At 55.2% G+C, this 15,483-nt stretch overlaps 1 protein-coding gene across 2 annotated transcripts in view; it reads right to left on the bottom strand.

Moving 5' to 3' along the window:
- Positions 1 to 942: 942 nt before the first annotated feature.
- Positions 943 to 15,483, bottom strand: part of SUPT5H (SPT5 homolog, DSIF elongation factor subunit) — a 28,955-nt gene continuing 14,414 nt past the window's right edge. For both annotated transcript variants that reach the window (XM_030544390.1, XM_030544391.1), the window contains 19 exons: positions 15,074 to 15,163; positions 14,579 to 14,649; positions 13,132 to 13,237; positions 12,055 to 12,148; positions 11,742 to 11,878; positions 11,286 to 11,441; positions 11,051 to 11,197; positions 9,918 to 10,064; positions 9,034 to 9,159; positions 8,161 to 8,245; positions 7,850 to 7,954; positions 7,077 to 7,179; positions 6,079 to 6,206; positions 5,650 to 5,755; positions 5,186 to 5,344; positions 4,558 to 4,726; positions 4,186 to 4,389; positions 2,782 to 2,877; positions 943 to 1,413 (listed from right to left, as the gene is read on the bottom strand). In XM_030544390.1, coding sequence (XP_030400250.1) covers positions 1,270 to 1,413; positions 2,782 to 2,877; positions 4,186 to 4,389; positions 4,558 to 4,726; positions 5,186 to 5,344; positions 5,650 to 5,755; positions 6,079 to 6,206; positions 7,077 to 7,179; positions 7,850 to 7,954; positions 8,161 to 8,245; positions 9,034 to 9,159; positions 9,918 to 10,064; positions 11,051 to 11,197; positions 11,286 to 11,441; positions 11,742 to 11,878; positions 12,055 to 12,148; positions 13,132 to 13,237; positions 14,579 to 14,649; positions 15,074 to 15,163 — 2,373 coding nt within the window. In that variant the 3' untranslated portion in view covers positions 943 to 1,269. The remainder of the gene's footprint in view (positions 1,414 to 2,781; positions 2,878 to 4,185; positions 4,390 to 4,557; positions 4,727 to 5,185; positions 5,345 to 5,649; positions 5,756 to 6,078; positions 6,207 to 7,076; positions 7,180 to 7,849; positions 7,955 to 8,160; positions 8,246 to 9,033; positions 9,160 to 9,917; positions 10,065 to 11,050; positions 11,198 to 11,285; positions 11,442 to 11,741; positions 11,879 to 12,054; positions 12,149 to 13,131; positions 13,238 to 14,578; positions 14,650 to 15,073; positions 15,164 to 15,483) is intronic.

Raw genomic sequence — 15,483 nt, 5'->3', positions numbered from 1 at the left:
CAGGTCCCTAAATGGCCCTCTCAGGGATTGAGCTCACAACCCTGGGGTTAGCAGGCCAATGCTCAAACCACTGAGCTATCCCTCCCCTCATTATCCTCTAGGTCAAGGTCAGCAACCTTTCAGAAGTGCTGTGCCAAGTCTTCATTTATTCACTCTAATATAAGGTTTCGCGTGCCAGTCATACACTTTAACGTTTTTAAACGTCTCTTTTCTATAAATCTATAATATAAAACTAAACTATTGTATGTAAAGTAAATAAGGTTTATAAAATGTTTAAGAAGCTTCAATTAAAATGCAGAGCCCCCGAGACCGGCAGCCAGGACCCAGGCAGTGTGAGTGCCACTGAAAATCAGCTCGCGTGCCGCCTTCAGCACACATGCCATAGGTTGCCTATCCCTGCTCTAGGTGCTTACAAACGGATTAAACAATTGGTTCCAATGTCTTTCCAGGTATAGAAGATAGGCTGACTGACCTACAAATTCCCCGGGTCCTCTTTGTTCCCCTTTTTAAAGATAGGTACCATGTCTGCCCTTCTCCAGTTCCCTGGAACCTCAACTCCTCCAGTACTTCTTGAAGATCACTGCTAATGGTTCTGAGATTGACCCTAAGGTGTGTAAGGAACTAACTGAAGCAATTTCATCAGACCCTCCTGACTTGCATATATCGAACTTAATTGGCTAAAGAACATTTAGATCTTTCCTTATTTTGGATTCTGTTCCTTCCTCTTGTCTCATTTGATGTTTTACGATTTCCCTTTGTTTATTTCATAGGATAATAGGAGGCAAAGGGAAAAAAAGAAAAAAAGGTGACGCTCAGACAAGATCAAGCTGTTTCATTCTCGTCCATCCGTCCGGCAGGCTGCATTTGAGCCGTTCCTATGACCGTGGCCTAGGATCCAGGCAGCCTATTGCATCCGCTGATACAGACCAAGCACATGCCGGGGGCATGGGACAGATGGATTTTATTGAAACGCAGGCACAGCAAGGGGTTTCCTTTTTCAAGAGGAAGGAGATGAAGCGCATTTAGTGCTACGGGACCTAACTCTCTGCCCTCCCCACACGTGCGCACACACTGTTTTTCCTACTCCAGTCCCAATTTACTCATGAGACATAACTGCGGCATTACAAATAAAAACAAAACTCCCAAAACAACCACCAGCTGTTCTGGAGGGGGAAAAAAAAAAAAGCAGCAACCCCCCACCCCGCCCCCCAAACTCTGTACAAGGACACGTTGAACCAGTCTCTGGTCAACTGCTAAAAAGCCCTGGCCCTAAGGCTCCAGCAGCTTGCCCAGGAACCGCAAGTTGAGGATCTTGAGCTGCTCCTCCAAGTCCATGCGGACAATGCCATCCTCTCCATCGATGCTCAAGAGGACGCCTGTCGCCTCCCGGTCTTCCCCCAGGATCACCTTCACCTGGAGAAAGCAAGCACAGGAGCTTGAGGGGCAATGGGATTATGCTTCTGCTAGATTTGATGGAGGAAGTCAGAACTGATTGCGTCTGCTGTGGGGTAAAAGGGGCATGGCTTGAAAACAGGACTGGCTGCACAGGGTCAATAAGTTCCTATCTATGATCCTTATCTGGCTGCCTCCTAAGTGTATTTATCTTTCCAACTCCCTGGGATGTAGGGCAGCGCTTTAGGATTCAGAGATGGAAAATGCTAAAAGAAACCTAGCTAGTATTAGTATTATCCCCATTGTACAGATGGGGAAAACTGAGGCCCAGAGAGTCAAAGTGATTTGCCCAAGTGAAAACTGAACCCAGCTCTCCAGAATCCCAGACTAGCCTCCTAATCACTAGACCATCCTTCCTCTCTAGGCATACGAACAACCCACCCCACCACATGTATTGCTCAGTACAATCCTGATTAGCTCCAGGCTGGTGGAGATAAGTGAAATGTTCAGATAAACAAGGGAGCCAGTCGGGTGAGCTCAGGGTTGGAGGAGACCCTAAGAACAGACATCAGGGTGGCCTCAGAGAAAGCAGGCAGTCTCTATTTCCACGTCTAGTCTATTTAGACTAGAAGCTCTTCAGGACAGGGCTGCTCTCTTACTCTGTGTCTAGAACATTAATATTCATCATCTCTGCAGCTTGGAAAGGCTATTAGTTGCGATGCAGGGCCCAGACAAGCATAACTGGCAAAGGAACTATTCTTTCTTTCTGGTGGCGCCCCAGCATGCCAGGTGTTCCCAAGCATAGAAGACAGCTTGGTCCCAGCCCCATGGAGCTCACAGTCTAAAAACTTCTCCATGGAGGATGATTGTATTGCAGGAGCACCTAAGAGCCAGAGTCATGGACCCATTGTGCCGGGCTCTGTACAGACAGAATAAAATCTCCTGGGTGACCATGAAAAATTCATTCTTCCCCACATCCTCCTGTGCCTCAGTTTCCCCACTTGGAAAACTGGCATGACGACTGTGACCTCCCTTTGTAAAGAGCTTTGAGGTCTGCTGATGGAAAGCGCTAGGTAAGAGCAAGGGATGGTTGTTATAACTGCTTGAATAGGGACTATTTTCGTGGGACATATTGCAACTAACTGGGACAATTCCCTCCCCTTGTACTCCTAACAATCTAAGGCCAGGGCCACTGCCTGGTCGTTTGCACAGCAGCATGGCTGGCCCATAGGCAGTACCGCACCAACCAGGAGCAAATTACTCGTAATCAAGACCCAACACAGACCTACAGAACCAGGTTCTGTGTAGGACTGTATAATCCAACCACCGGAGAGGCTAGAGATGTGATTTGATCCGAGCGGCCAGACAGATGGATTGGCGTTAATGTACCTTGTTGTTTTTCGTCGGTATGACGGGCTCCAGGTGCTCACTCGAAATGCTGACCACCTTCTCGCTGTCCTTCAGGTAGACTGAACACATTCCGCCCTGACAGGAGAAGACAGCCCGGTCAGGCACTGACACCAAGCCAAAGGGCTCTTTCAAACCCCTTTGTAGAGCACGCCTGAGCTCAAACGCAAAGCCGAGAATTCATCTCTTCCCACCCCGGGATGCGAACCCTCCGGAATTCCAGGAAGATTCCAACTGATCCTCAAGAAACTCTGTTCCCCCCTCAATAGCCACTTAGGGTACCTCCCCGCTGCAAACGCAGGTCTGATTGCAGCACAGGTGGGCTCTGATCTAGCTCAGGCAAGTCAACAAACAGCTGCGTACACACATCAGCCCAGTATTCAGCAAGGGGTAGCCGCCCAAGTGGCTAGCACTTCGATACTGCTGTTACCCGCACACAGGTGTGCCGCAGAAAGGTGGATACAAGAGCCTTCTCCACTGCAGCTTGTGGTGTCAAAGGCCTTCGCATGCGCACTTGCTGCTAACCGAGTGTGTTCTTACAACTCATCTTCCTCCCTTAACTTTTCCCTCCCCCCCTTACTGGCCTTGCAACTGGATGCATTTGGTTATTCACTGCACCACGTGTTGGCACCACTGTTCTCTATGTCCCTCCTTCTGTTCTCTGCCTCCTATGTACTATCCTGCACAATCCAAACCTGCTCACACATCCTGAGCCTCTGTTTGCCAGAAGCTGGGAGGATGGATCACTTGCTGATTGCCTGTTCTGTTCATTCCCTCTTGAGCGCCTGTCAGCAGGCCTCTTGAGCGCCTGTCTTGAGCCACTGTCAGCAGACAGGATACTGGGCTAGATGGACCTTTGGTCTGATCCAGTCTGGCCGTTCTTATCTACCTTATGTATGCATGGGGGAGGGATAAACATTGGAGGACAGACACCGGACCCAATACAGCCATGCACACAGGCAGTAATTTGGTCTGACTAACTGGGTTTCTTCACACACCCCCTCTTCCCAACACCTGCACGAGCCAGACCTTGAAGCTACAAGTACCCTGAATTAGATCAGACAGAGAATTCAGAAGTGACGGCAGCCTGAGTTCTTGCTTCTAATCCACCGCTCCAGGCAGGGCTGTTCTCTACAGCAATATTCTCCAGGCTTCTCCTAGTCTTAATTAAAGAGGCCCCAGGGGTTGCTCCCAGGACAATTCCATAGCACAGTAATTCTCACTTTCAGGATGCTTTCCTTGGTGCCTAGCCAGCGTTTGATTAATTTCACCCTTAATTATTTCATCCTCTTCGTTAGTAATTACACCCATCAGATCCTCCCTTATGCCCCATCTGGTTGCTCCCTGGGCCAAAGACACAAAAGCAGCGCTCTCCCCTCTACGCACCGTCACGCTGCGGATAACTCCCGTCTGCCCCACCACCTGACTGTCCACATAGGTGTCTCGAACTTTGACCTGGATGTCGGTGGTGACCCAGTCGCTGGAGTTCTGCTCAATGCCGGAGCCGGGGGTGTGGGGGTTGTAACCTCCTGGAGAAGGAGCCCCTGGCGTCATGGGGCTGTAGCCCACTGGGCTCGGACTGGGGCTGGCCTGTGAGGAAGAAGCAGCAGAGAGTTAGAGGTCTCTGCTCTCCAACATTAGCCCCTCACGGCCACAGCAGGAATTCCCATTGGAACAGGGCCATCAAGACTCTGGCAAAGCCAACTGCAATTTGCAGCTCAGCCTGGTGTTTTACACATTAAGGAGCTTGGAGGGTACCTGATATGCCATGGGCGATGGGGTCGGGTGGTAACTGGCTGGCGAGTGGGTGTTCTGGTAGCCTACAGGGCTAGGTGCCACCTGGTGGTAACTCTGAGGGCTGGGGCTTGGCTGATAGGAGCCCTGAGGAGACGGAACAGCGTATGGCGAAAACTGGTCGGTGTTGTACCTGCAATGAAAAGAGACGGGCAGTGAGGAGGAGGGGTAGGAACAGAACCAGGAACCCAGCGGGGCTCCTCTCCGTGTCCTCCTGCCCTAAGAGATCAGTCCATGGAGCCACAGACACGGGGATCAGAGATCTGCTCCGTTCCTTTCCTGGACTGGCAGCACCACGAGCACAGAAACACGATCGGATCCCGGAAACAAGGTAGGGGTCTGTTGCCAAGCTCCAGCAGGCAGATCTCCCTTCCGGATGGGCGTGCCCGGAGAGCGAGCAGGGTCACCGCAAGAGCCTGGGAGGCAGCACGGCCTCTTGTTGGATCAGGCAGCAGGGTGCACCACCGGGGAGGGAGGAATGGCCAAGATATGCCTAGAAAGCAAAAGGCCCATGGAAGTAGCCACCCAGCTCTGCTCTAACGCTGGGCACAGAGACTCTCCCCCGCACTCCTCCAGGGGCACGCGCACTCACATGGCTGGGGTCCCCGGCGTCTGCGGATTGTACGGCGGATTGACCTGCGGAGACGAAGGGTCAGGGTAGCCGGGAGTCTGGGGATTGGGGGTCCCCCCGTAGCCTTGCGGAGAGGGCGTGGGCTCATCATCGAAGCCGTATTCAAACTCCTCATCCGCCCTGGGGAAGAAAACGCATCATTCGCATGGCACGTGGGAGACACAATGACATCTGCAGCCCACCTGTCACCTCCCCGGAGAAGCACACTGAAGTAATCCCCCTGCCCCGGTCAGTTCTCCACTCTCACCACACACACATCCAATCAGAGTTCCCTTTGAGCTCCTGACACATGAAGCCCCCCCACCCAGCCCCCTCTCCCACCCACAGCTCCCATCATGCCACACACCTCTGCCCCCTAGAGGCTGACCGTGTCAAAGCTAACCCCCCCACCCCTGCCCCCCCAGACTAGCACGAGAGACACAAACCTGGAGGGCGTATTGGGGTTGTTGGGGTCCCAAGCCCCGCTCTGCGCAGGTGTCCGGCTCCCATCGTGCAGCGGCGTCTGGGAGCCGTAGTGCGGGGTCCTGCTGCCTGAAAGAGCCCAGGGCGCGCCTGGTTAGCACCGTGTCCGGGCAGCAGAGATGGGGAGGGGCCCTACATCTCCCTTCTTCCATCTCACCCCCTCCCGGGATCTGGGGGAGCGGCGCACGTCCATCAGGCTCCCCCATTACCCAGCACCATCAGGTGGGGCAGGGAGCATGGGCAGCATGCTGTGCACGAACCAGGACAGAGTGGGTCGACTGCAAGGCTGGACAGCTTACTCCCCACCTGTTTCCGGGGAGCCCCCTACCATCCTCCTCCTACCCGGGGCCCAATTACCCCTACCCCCGCGGCAGCAGGCTCAGCTCACTCACCATCGTGCAGCGGAGTCTGCGATCCGTACATGGGGGTGCGGGAGCCAGAGCCGTACATGGGGGTCTGCGAGCCGTACATGGGGGTGCGGCCATAGGCGGAGGTCATGCCGCCAGGTCTCCTCGAACCCCTGCCAGGGAGAGAGGAGTTGCTGCACGCTGGCTCGCTCTGCCAGACACTAGAGGGCCTCAGCTTTCCCCTGACTGCTGAAGCGGCCACTGGGCACTGAACTACGCACAGTTTCTCACCGGGGGCACCAAGTTGCCGGTCACTACCCATCCGGGCTGGTTTAGCCAGGGTCCTAGAGATTAGCAGCTCCGTAGCCCAGGAGCCATCCCAGGTCCCCCGCTCCCCTTCCAACTGGGGGAGACGCTGTGATCTCTGCCCCCAGCCTGATGGGCACTCGCTTCGACCATGGTGCAGGGCCGCCAGCCTCCATTCTGGGCTTGATCTGCCCTGATCAGGGCCCCACATAAGACAAGCCTATAGCACAGTTCCCAACTGTGGGGCTCAGCTGACCGCCTCGGAGCCTGAGTCACGGACTAGGACCCACAGCCGGACTTGTTGCCAGGGGATGTTGGGAAGCTAAAAGTATAACTGGGTTCAAAAACAAATGAGATGGAGGATCAGTCCACGAATGGCTATTACCCAAGATGCTCACGGACACAACTCCATGCTCCGGATGTCCCTAAGCTGGGCCTGGACAACAGGGGGTGGATCCCTCGATAATTACCCTGGTCTGGCTTTCCCTCCGAAGCATCTGGCTTTAGCCCAATGGCCAAAATGACCATTGGTCTGACCCAGTACGGCCATTCTTATGTTCTTTCTAGGTGCTCCAGTGACAGACCAGGCCCCTAGTGCGCCAGGCGCGGTACAAACACAGGAGTGCAGTCATTGGTGCAGCTATCTGGGCCAGAGCCGACCCCAGCAGCCCAGGATTGCAGCTTGCTGGCGGTGGCGCCCCAGAACAAGCCCCGTCTCCCCCGCCCGCCATACTTACACTGTCGTGAGGCGCTGGCGATCCACTGAGATGGTCTGGCAGGTGGAATGGAGTTCCACGCGGGCCGTGGACTCCGTGGCATCCTTCACCACTCCGATGTAGCCTAAAAGAAACAAGGCCTCAGCTCTCCGAGCCTGATGCAGCTCCCAGAGATCCTAAGTGTACACTGCAGGGGGTGCCCAGCCTGAGCATCACCAAGGGCCACCTGGAAAACGGGCCATGGGCCAGCAGGGGATTCATACCTGCGGGCTTCCCAAAGCCAAGCGCACGTGGCCAGAGCACCAGCTGAAATCCAGAGCTCCCCTGCTCTGTGGTAAGAACCTGCTGAGAGCTCAGGTCAACTCGGTCCTCGCTCAACAGATACAGGGAGGGGGCAGCCACAGGCTGGGTTTGAACTTTGGAGCTCACCTTAGGGACTCCCCTGCATGGCAGGGACAGACGGGCTGTCCACTAACAGCAGAGACTAAGCTCAGGCGTGGGAGCAAAACCCATAAGTACTGACTCCCTGCTCTAACTACTAGACCCCACCACCCTCCCACAGCCAGGAATACAACCCAGTAGCTCCCCTCCTCCCCCGCCTCTGGGCTCCAACCAGTAGACCATGCTCCCTGCAAGGTGACATGCTGCCCCCAGGAATCCCTCACTGCTTGCAGACCCGTCCCCACACCCCCACACACATTCTAATGGAACAGACCTGCCAGATACCTTCCAGCCCCTTCCTGCCTTGCTACAAAAGGGAGAGGACCGGCCCCGCTCGGCAACTGGCCCATTACCTTTGTAGGGTCCCTGGGAGATCCGGACCGTCTGCCCAATCAGGTCGTTGTCCCTGCGCCCACGGCCTCGGCTCATCCCACCCCCGCCGAAGCCACCTCGCTGACCTGTGGAGCAGGGCAGAGATCAGAGCAGGACGGTGCCCCCAGGGCTGCAGCCTCACGTCACCCCAGCATTACCGACCCCCCACCTCGCCATATAGGACTGTACATCGCTGTAGTGCTGGGCCAGCTGGGGGCACTACGAACACTGGAGGCTGAGCCAGACCCTACAAAAATCCCCGAACCGAGGCCCAGCCCCACAGGACACCCACCTGCCGCGCTGGGGTGCATGGGGCTGCTGATCCGAGGACTCATGGGGGCGAAGCCTCCGACAGTGAAGTTGGTGACGTCCCGGGGCTACAAGAGGGAAAGCGCATGAGAGCAGGAAGGGGAACCCTCCCGTGGAGCTGGGACTCCCAGGGGAAGGAAGGAATCTCTGGGTTCATCTCCCCCACACACAGCTGGGAGTGGGGGAGGGAAAGTCCCTCTGGGGCGCTGAGATGAAACCTGGTGATGAACCAAGGAGGAGCCAGGGTGACACAAGGGGGTGCTATGTTCCTCTAGAACCAATGAGGAGGGAGTAGATCCATGCCCTGGGAAGGGAAATGTGGACACATTGTCCACCCTGTCCACAGGAGGCTCTGGCTCCGCCCCATCCCATCAGCTCCTGCAAGGCAAATCGGCCTGCAGTTTTCTTTCCCCTTCTCTAGGCAAAGATCTCAAAACATTTCTCTAACTACCTTACCCGGGGAGAGACTCACAGGGTCACACACGAGTTCTGCTTCCCAGGGCCATACTCTAGCCACTAGACAACGCTGTCTCCGTAAGTTGCCAGGGGCTGCTGATTCACATTTCAGGGCATGGAACATTTGCCAGCTGAGAGGCTGGAAGAAATCCACTCCTCCCAATGCAACCACATTGGGGGCGTCTTCCTTTGAACCACCCAAAAGCTGCTGACTGGAGACAGGAACTAGGCAGCCTGACCTAGCCTCATGGGGATGGGGAGGCAGATCCGGGACAGACAGGCTCACGGTACAACAGGGAGGCAGGACATGACACTGGACAGCCCAGTGGTCTGCTTCAGGCAAGTCCCACCAATCATGCTAGCTATGGTGAGGCCCCGGGCGTCTCCCTAGGCGATGTACCTTCGAGCCTCCAGCCAGCACCAGGTGGCGAGTCTTGCACACAAACATGCCCCCGTTCTCCACTAGCTTCTTGCAGTGCAGGAATCCAAAGCCGCGGAAGAGGTGTCTGATCTCCCCCTCGCGACCCTGGGGAAGGAGAAGCAGGGAGGGCAGTTATTCTGGGGACCTCCTCTAGCCCGGGCACGCTGGGGCTGCATCCAGAGCCCAGCTGCAAGGCAGGAAGGCCAAATTCACAGCCTCCCAGGGGCAGGGCACGCCACATAGTCAAGAGAAACAGTCAAGCTCCCAGTCCCCAGAGCCTGCACTTTGGCACTGAGAAGACAGCACCTCACCCACTATTGCCATGCAGCCACCTCTGGAATCCAATGCAGCATCTGTTCAAAGCTGCTCAAAGGGATTAGGACAGGAAGTGAAGAACAAAACTGTTCCCAGTTGCAACAGGAACCCAGGGACGTGAGGGAAATTAACAGAGTTGAAACATGGCCACAGACAGACTCTTGTGAAAACTGCCATGGGTCTTTAAAGGCCCCCCATGGTCAGGGTGTCTATTTACTGAGATAATGCTTCCAGCTGCATGCCAGCCCACAGGGGGCCCATGGCGAGCCCCACGCAGGGGTCAACAGTGATTCCAAGGGAAGACAGCACGCTAAGCGAGTTACCGGTTCTCCCCCTGTCTCACCCCCAATGATCTCTCCCCTTCAAGTACCAACCCAGCCCAGCTCCAGGTGCAAGTGTGCCATCAGAGGTGGCACGATCTCCCAGCAGGGCGCTGGCCTCCACTCGCTGGGGCACAGGGACTGCAGACGAGATCTTACGCTCTTCACCCTCCTCTGCACCACAAGCCCATGGCCTGCCTACCAGGAGGCCCCTCCCGCCCCCCTCACCGAGTGCGGCCCGTCGATGACTTTAACGATGTCCTTGACATGGATATTGTTCTGCTCCGAGTCCAGGGCCACGGCAAAGCGATTGTCTTTCTTCCGCGTCACAGCCTGATGCCTGACCGTCACCACTTTGCCATACATGTTCAGGACCTGCACAGGGGTTGGGGAGGGAAGAGTGGGGAATCACCATAGCTGGGGGTGGGAAGGAAATTTCCCCTCAGGTCAGACTGGCAGAGACCCAGGGAGCTTTTCCCCTTCCTCTGCAGCATGGGGCCAAGGGTCACATGCTACTTTGAACTGAGTAAATGGTGGGTTCTCTGGAACCTGAAGTCTTTAAATCATGACTCGAGGCCATCAATAACTCAGCCAGAGGTTACAGGTGCACTATCGGTGTGGGTCTCTGGCCTGCGACGTGCAGCAGGTCAGACCAGATGATCACAATGGTCTCTTCTGGTCTTGCCAGTCTCTGAGTCTATGAGACTGGCTTAGAGGCACTGGCAAGAGATAAAGAGTCCGGGGGTGGGGGTGGGGAGGGGGTGGGGCTTGTGCCCAAGACCCCAAAACAACCCACCAGCCCAGAGGAACTAGAGCCCTTGTAATTAAGGCCAGATGGGACCACTGATTACGTAGTCTGACCTCCTGCGCAGCACAGAGAAAAGAACCCAGGCAGTTAGGATTGCAAAGGATGTGGGGGAAAAAATCAAACTCTGCAGCCCCTCCTCATCAGGCCTGGAAGCAGAGCAGCTAGGTCAGACCAAAGAGGGAGAAACGGGAACCCAGCTTCAGGCAGAATGAGGAATTCCGGCCTCGAGCCAGGCCGAATCATTTCGATACCATTAATCTTTACGCTGAACATCACTCGCGGGCGAGGAGCCAAACACTGAAGAGATCAGAAAGGAATTCTCCTTCCCAGCTGCTCAGCTGGTGAGGTGCGCACTGCTGGAGGGATCGGGCATGGGCCCACGGCAGAGGTAGGATACCAGACTGCCCAGACCTTTGGTCTGATCCAGGTTTCTTCTGCTGCAGAACCTACCTACAGAGAAGCCAGCAGCTCCCGGCAAAGGTTCTGAGCTGCCTCCTTAGTGCTCCAGTGAGACAGTTCGGTGCCCAATGCCGGGAGAGCAACGCACACCCACCTGGAAGGTCTCCCGCTCCAGGCGGACAATAACCCCGACAGTCTGGGGATCCAGCTGGACCAGCTCGCCCCACTCGTGCTGCCCGCCCACATCCACGCCGGAGGCCGTCTCGGAGCAGAGCTGCAGGTCCCGAGGCAGCACCTTGAGCTGGAAGAGGGGAAGCGAGTGAGTGAGCAGCCCCAGGGAGGGGACGGGAAGAGGGAAGTGCCCGGAGCTCTGCCACTGCCCCGCTCACCTCGTGCATGGTGAGGTCTGAGAAGAGGATGACAAAGTTCTCCTCCACACGCACGATCAGCCCCGTGTCACCCTCAAAGCGCCCGGCGATCACCTTGACGTGGTCTCCCATCTTGAAGTACTTGCGCAGCTCCTGAGCCGGGAACTCCAGCATGTCCTGGGTGGAGGGGGAACGGAGTCAGGACAGGAGGCAGAAGACGGACAGGAGGGGGGTGATAGCAGGATGCAGGCACTGCCTGCTGCAGAGCTCACAGCTCTATTGTTTTACGTTCCTGGGCTAATCCTGGAGATGCCAGGGACCACAGGCACAGCATCCAGGAATGCAGAGATCCTGCTGCCCCTCTAGGTACAGCCAGGTACACACACCCCCTGCCAAGCCTGCACTTGGTCTCCCCCATCCTCCTTGGCAGCCAAAGTGCCTGGATGCAAGCCCAGGTCAGCGCCGCCCACCTCGTACCTTGAGATCCTCGTGCTTGGGCATGATGGTGATCTTGTTGCCATCCACACTCAGGATCTTGCCCTGAAGGTTGATCAGCTCCCCCTCGCATACCTCCACGTTGTCGCCAGGCTGGAAGTTGTGTTCCCGTTCCTTCCCTGCCCAACGGAGAGCACCGTGACTCACAGGGAGGGCGCCACTCTCTGGCAGCAGCAGCCCCATACATGCCTACAGCACGGCCCCCTGCGGACTCAGGGGCAAGACAGAGACCAAACCCCCTTGAGCCGCATGGGCTAGATGGACTCCCCGCTGCGCAGGAGTCACTTCCACGTACCTGTGCTTTCGGTAACCACCTCCAGATCAATGCCTTCCGGCTGGTCCTCAAACTTCTCCAGTTCAGAAAGGGTGGGCTTCACCCCCTCCGTGATCTGGCAGCCAGGGGACAAAGGCAGAGAGATTTCAGGGAGGGGAGACACAAACCCAAATGGCGTCTGCAGAACTTCCCTCCAACCTGCTAGGGGTCAGGCTCCTTGCCTTGCCGCACAACGGGAGACAAGAGCAGGGCCTTGCTCCAGGGGTGGGTTCATCTCAATCCCCACAGGGGAGTCTGGCATGCAAATGACATGCCCAGATGGGGATCTTGCTGTCCACTGCCACCCTCTCCAAATACACATAAAAGACCCCCTACCCCCAAACACGCAGATGGGGGACAGGTTGCTGAAATCCCCCACTCAGACGTCCAAATGGGGATTCCACACCCACCCCATCATGTACCCAGAGGGGGACCCCGCAGAGTTCACAATAGGCATGTTGAAAAACTTCCATCAGAACTGGGTTTGGGTTTTGGTGGGGTTATAAACAGAAAATTGGGTTTCTGACTAAACAGAGGTTTCTGTGCAATGCACCTGCGTTCCATGGGAGGCTTCGATTTTTCCATCAAAATCCAAGTGTCCAAAATCAAAGCATTTCAATTTGGATGTGCTGCCGAAGTGCCTCATGGGAGATGTAGTTCAGGTAACTCACCTTCCGATTCTCTTCTATGGACCAGGCTCTCCAGCTGGACTACATCTCCCATGATGCACAGAGGCCATGAACCCCCATGGTGTGCCTCCAAGAGGAGCGGTCATGGTGCCTCATGGGAGATGTAGTCTAACCAAGGATGCCAGCGCATGGTAGAAAATAGGAGCACAGGGCACCAGAACCACAACTCCCATGAGGCACCGCGGCAACACTTCCAAACCAGAACTTATTTTATTTTTGTCAAAAAAAATTAAGTTTTCTGAGGGAGGGGGACCCCAAAATCCTCATTTACTGATCCACCCTAACCTACGCCTTGACAGATCTGGTTCCTGCTCTGACTCAGAGCCCCACCTTGACAAGAGCCTCCTGGTACAGAGCCACAGATACTCACCACGGCCGACATGGCAAAGCTCTTAAAGAGGAAGCCCTTGCGACTATAACGATTGCCTTCGAAGATGAGGAAATCGCCATCGGAAGCAACATCTCCCCCCAAGGACCTAGAGCGAGGGAGGGGAGGCATTAGAGGGTCAGGCACCCATAGCAGCAGCCTTCTCAGAAGAGGCACAGGCTGTATCATAACGGGACAGTGGAGCTGCAGAGAATGGTGGTTCTACCTCTACTGCCCCGGGAGGTCAGGACCCCAGAGTTAGGTCTCTCACCAGCAGACGTCTGGATTGCCAGTCTGAGGCAAATCCACCCAGCTCCCAGGGCTGGGAGAGGGTCTGACTGCCCTTCCTGTGGCTCAGAGCCCCTCGCCACTGAAGGAGCCCAAGTCCCAGTGTTCCTGTGGATGGAGCTGGAGGAAGACGTGATGGAAGGATGACAAATCATCACCATCTCTATCCACCTATGACCTAGGGACCCTGAAGTGCCAACTGGCAGAGGGCACAGGGTGTGCAGAGGGTTTTACAGAGATCCCTTGAGTCAGATATCTGCATAATAGTTCTCCAAAGGGTGGCATGTGAGGTGTCTACCAAGAACCAGTTGCCCACTGGTCGTCATAAATACTGCAAAATATATGTACGGATAACATTTAAGGAGTTATTTATCGATACTGAATGTTACGCTCTTCAGGTCTTGCAGTTAAGGCAGGTCACCACAAGGCGACTACCTCGGATATGTTCCTCTCAGGCAGGAGATAACAGATGCCTATCTCCCTGTCTGGTCGTGTGTGTATCAGGTGTTGTATGCCTCCTATTGAGAGGCTGCAGAATCTACAGGAAGAAAACCACGCAGGTTCGAGATCCTGTTTATGAATAAAGACAAAGGATTGATTTGGGGTATTTTGGAGTCCACTGAATCCTTCACCTAGGAGGCAAACTGACAGCACATGTGTCAGGAAAGAAGAGTCACAGCTTGTCAGATTGAAAAGCCCGGCATGGATTTGAGGAGAGCAACATTCTACAAAACACGAGAGGGTCGTCTTCATTTAGTCTGAGCTCCAGGAGGAATGTGATGATTTTATTTTCTTTGCAATCATTTGTTTCCAGTCCTCCTCCTTGCTACTACACCTCTATCCTGACAGAATGCTGTCCTTGGGAGTCAAAAACATCTTACCGCATTATAGGTGAAACCGTGTTATACTGAACTTGCTCTGATACACCAGAGTACGCAGCCCCCCCTCCGGAGCACTGCTTTACCGCATTCTATCCAAATTTGTGTTATATCAGGTGGCGTTTTATCGAGGTAGCGGCATACTTGAAATCTCCATGCTTCATTAAATACACTCAGATTTCATTAGAAACCTATCTAAGTGCCACAGCGGACACAGACGATGCATCTCACACTGAGGGCACGCTGCCCCACAGATCATCCCCAGCAAGAAACCAGCTACTTACCGGATCTTTTCAGCATCAAACAGCCGCTGGGGGGGCCTCTTGAACTTCTTCCGCTTGGCAAACCAGTCCTTCTGCAATTCAAAGGGGAGAGGGGGAAACAGTTACCACTGGGCTTGAGGGGTCAGGAATCCCCACCAGACTGTACGGGTGGGGTACCGAATGCCATCGACAGACCCTCTGGAAAGGCATTTGCCCACCTCATGGGGGACAGTGGGGTGGGATAACAGAAGGGCCCTGCTGATCATGGGCTCGAGCAGGAGGAAACTGCCCCTCCTAAGGGAGTACTGCACCGCGAGATGCACTGGAGTAGTGGAGAAATGCATCCCCCCGTCATCAGCTGGGTAACTATGGGGATACAGACAGGCCAACACACCACCACTGCCAAAGCTGGGGCACCAGGGCGTTAACAGCCTTGAAGCGTCAATGGGGACAAACTCTTCCCCTCTCAGCGCACTCAGCAGAAAAGAGCTCAGGGAATCCTGCCAGTCAACATACCAGGCTCATGCGAGCTTTGATCCGGTCAAAATCGATCCGCGGGATCATCTTCAGAGAGATCTGGTTCTGGCTCGGCTCAACGTAATCCACCTGGAAGGGAAGACGACATGAGCTCAGGAGAGGAGAGGGCAGCGTCTCGGAGACACCAGCCAGGGCCAATCTCACGCACAGTAGCAGGACAGGAAGACAATGGGGGCTCCTCCGGTATCCAATGTCATGCTAGCTGGGACAGAGCAGAAATCGAACCCTCCCCTATTGCAATCTCTGGCCCCCACTCCCACCGATAGCAAGGCCAAGGATTCCCAACACCGAGCTCCCGTCCATTGAAGACAACACTCTGGGACTCCGACAACAGCCTGCCCCAGCTCAGAGCATCCCGGTGCAGGAATTAAAGGTACACCTGAATGCCA

This window comes from Gopherus evgoodei, unplaced genomic scaffold (genome assembly GCF_007399415.2).
Source record: "Gopherus evgoodei ecotype Sinaloan lineage unplaced genomic scaffold, rGopEvg1_v1.p scaffold_34_arrow_ctg1, whole genome shotgun sequence".
Lineage (NCBI taxonomy): Eukaryota > Metazoa > Chordata > Testudines > Testudinidae > Gopherus > Gopherus evgoodei.
The sequence above is the reverse complement of the archived record's forward strand: the minus strand, read 5'-3'. Positions and strand labels throughout refer to the sequence as shown.